Source organism: Micropterus dolomieu, linkage group LG10 (genome assembly GCF_021292245.1).
Source record: "Micropterus dolomieu isolate WLL.071019.BEF.003 ecotype Adirondacks linkage group LG10, ASM2129224v1, whole genome shotgun sequence".
Lineage (NCBI taxonomy): Eukaryota > Metazoa > Chordata > Actinopteri > Centrarchiformes > Centrarchidae > Micropterus > Micropterus dolomieu.
In genome coordinates, this window is record NC_060159.1 from 28,280,160 (window position 1) to 28,282,865 (window position 2,706).

At 43.1% G+C, this 2,706-nt stretch overlaps 1 protein-coding gene across 1 annotated transcript in view; it reads left to right on the forward strand.

Moving 5' to 3' along the window:
* LOC123977320 (NLR family CARD domain-containing protein 3-like) overlaps positions 1-2,706 on the forward strand; it is a 274,498-nt gene that overhangs the window by 198,093 nt on the left and 73,699 nt on the right. Inside the window, exons 9-10 of the mRNA XM_046059907.1 lie at positions 366-539; positions 639-812. Of these exons, the coding sequence (XP_045915863.1) occupies positions 366-539; positions 639-812 (348 nt within the window). The remainder of the gene's footprint in view (positions 1-365; positions 540-638; positions 813-2,706) is intronic.

The following is a 2,706-nucleotide window of genomic DNA, read 5'->3' on the forward strand; positions in this document are numbered from 1 at the left end:
GAAGATCAGTGAGAATCTGTCTCCAGAGAGAAGCATCAATCTGTTCCACTGTCTGAATGAACTGAATGATCGTTCTCTAGTGGAGGAGATCCAACAGTACCTGAGTTCAGGAAGTCTCTCCACAGATAAACTCTCTCCTGCTCAGTGGTCAGCTCTGGGCTTCATCTTACTGTCATCAGAAAAAGATCTGGATGTGTTTGACCTGAAGAAATACTCTGCTTCAGAGGAGGCTCTTCTGAGGCTGCTGCCAGTGGTCAAAGCCTCCAACAAAGTTCTGTAGGTGGATAAATGGATGTGCAATTTCTAAAACTGTATATTTGACAAATAAAACATTCAGTTTGTGTTCATTGCTAATCCTTTTTCAGGTTGAGTGGCTGTAACCTCTCAGACAGAAGCTGTGAAGCTCTGTCCTCAGCTCTGAGCTCCCAGTCCTCTAGTCTGAGAGAGCTGGACCTGAGTAACAACAACCTGCAGGATTCAGGAGTGAAGCTGCTGTCTGCTGGACTCAAGAGTCCACACTGTACACTGGAAACTCTCAGGTCAGTAATAAGCTGTTTCGTTTACATCCTCTTCATCTGGATTCTCCTGCTGTCATGATTTTCTAAAACACAGAGTTTATGATGTTTTCCTGATTCCAGTCTGTCAGGCTGTCTGATCACAGAGGAAGGCTGTACTTCTCTGGCCTCAGCTCTGAGCTCCAACCCCTCCCATCTGAGAGAGCTGGACCTGAGCTACAATCATCCAGGAGACTCAGGGGTGAAGTTTCTGTCTGCTGGACTGGAGGAGCCACACTGGAGACTGGACACTCTCAGGTTTGGACAGACAACAAGAGCTCACACACTGCAGGTGTCTCTAATTTCTGTTATTTTATGTCAGTCTACTGGAGTCCATCATCATGAAGGACTTCTTATTCCTCCTCATTCTGTTCAGAGCAGTGAGTAGGCCTGAGATAGGAAACACACGGCTCTCCAGAAGTCTTATTGATTGGAAACCATTAGAAACATCAGAAACTTGGATGTAAAATCATTCTAATGTGAGACCTGCTTGCAGCATTTCTCTATGGATAGAATCAGGGGTGGACTGGTAATCTGGCATACCAGGTAAATGCCTTGTGGGCCGACGAAACTTTGGGGCCGGTGTAACATAAATTACTTATTTATTCAACTGTTAAAAAATGGGCCAATGGTCGGCCCATAAAGCATGTACCGCAGCACATTTGGTAATTTTCTATACTGACACCCCCCCCCTCCTCTGCCTTCTGTTTCTTGAGTTGCGAAAAAAAATTAAAATTCTTCAGATGGATGCCACCAAATGCGCAAAATAACCGATATGTTAGCAGGAGGAGAGTGGAGGTGAAGCGGTAAGCATGGAGGAGCTCAGCCTGTAGGGAGGGAGCAGGGAGGGAGGGTCATAGTGTCATTTACACTGGGGACGCTGGGGACATGTCCCCACCACTTTTTGAAATGGCAGATGTTGTCCACATCACTTTTTGAAAGCATTTGTTAAAAATGTTCTAAAAAAAATATTTTTATTTTTACATTTTTGTATTCTGAATCATCACTTGCCAACTGAATTTGTGCTTCCTTTTACATAAATAAAGACATTCCACCTTAAATTGGTGCAGAAAATATCCCCAGAATGCAGGAAATTAAGTGTTCAAAATAGTATTCAAATGTATTCTTGTCTTGTTCTTGTGACCCCAATCTTGTGCAATGTCACATCTCATGGGCAAAGTGTGTCGTCACCCCCCTAATCTGAGCCCTTAAATGTCCCCACCACTGTTCAACACAAAGTGAAGCCCTTGGGTAGGATGTGTGCCATGCTGTAGTGACAATGATGATGATTTTTTTGTCCCAGTCCAGCTCTGGATAGAAGTGTTTGATGGTTCATCTCAACAACTACTAAATTTGTTGAGATTAATGTAGCTGCAGTGTTACAAGTCTAACTACATTTCTCAGTAGTGTGGTGGTAGCTTCGCTTTTTTCTGATCAAATGGCTTTTCAACCTCGAAGCTCCTTTATTGATCAAGTACCGTGGTAGCATCCACACACTGGGGTTGGGCCGATAGACGATGCCATCGGTGATGGCTGATGGCTGGTGAAAGCAGGATTTAATCCCCAAAAACATTATCATTATCATTTTTAAAAATACCTGGTTTGCACCTGTCTCTGAATTCTCTTCTCTCCACACTCACACACACCTAACGTTACATCTCTGTCTCTCTCCACCTGTCTGCTCCACTTTCTCCATCAGCAGTGTGTTTTATAAAGTCGCCTAAAACACACAGAACTCGTCTTTTTTCATATTTTTCCACCCGTGATCTGTTATCACGGCAGCAGGTGAGCCGCATGCCGGCTTGTTAATGACGTAGCCTATGAAACAACCGAAACCATCTGCACTCTAGTGCCTGCTGTTGCATTACCTGGTCCGTGACTTGTAACGTAATAATGGAGTGCCAAGATTTTTACTGAGTGAAGTCTGTGCGAGTGAAGAGATGCAATAAAATTACTGTTATTATTATTAATAATAAAATGTACTTCAAAGAACGGAGCACTTCCTGAAGGCTACCATGCCGACCAATCACAGTTCTTGCTGTCTGTCTTTTTTTCTTCCTTTTTAATAATATCAAATAGCAACATATATCACCAATCTTAACATTGCAATGGATACTTCACATTAGGGATACCGATGTATTTATAGCTAGGG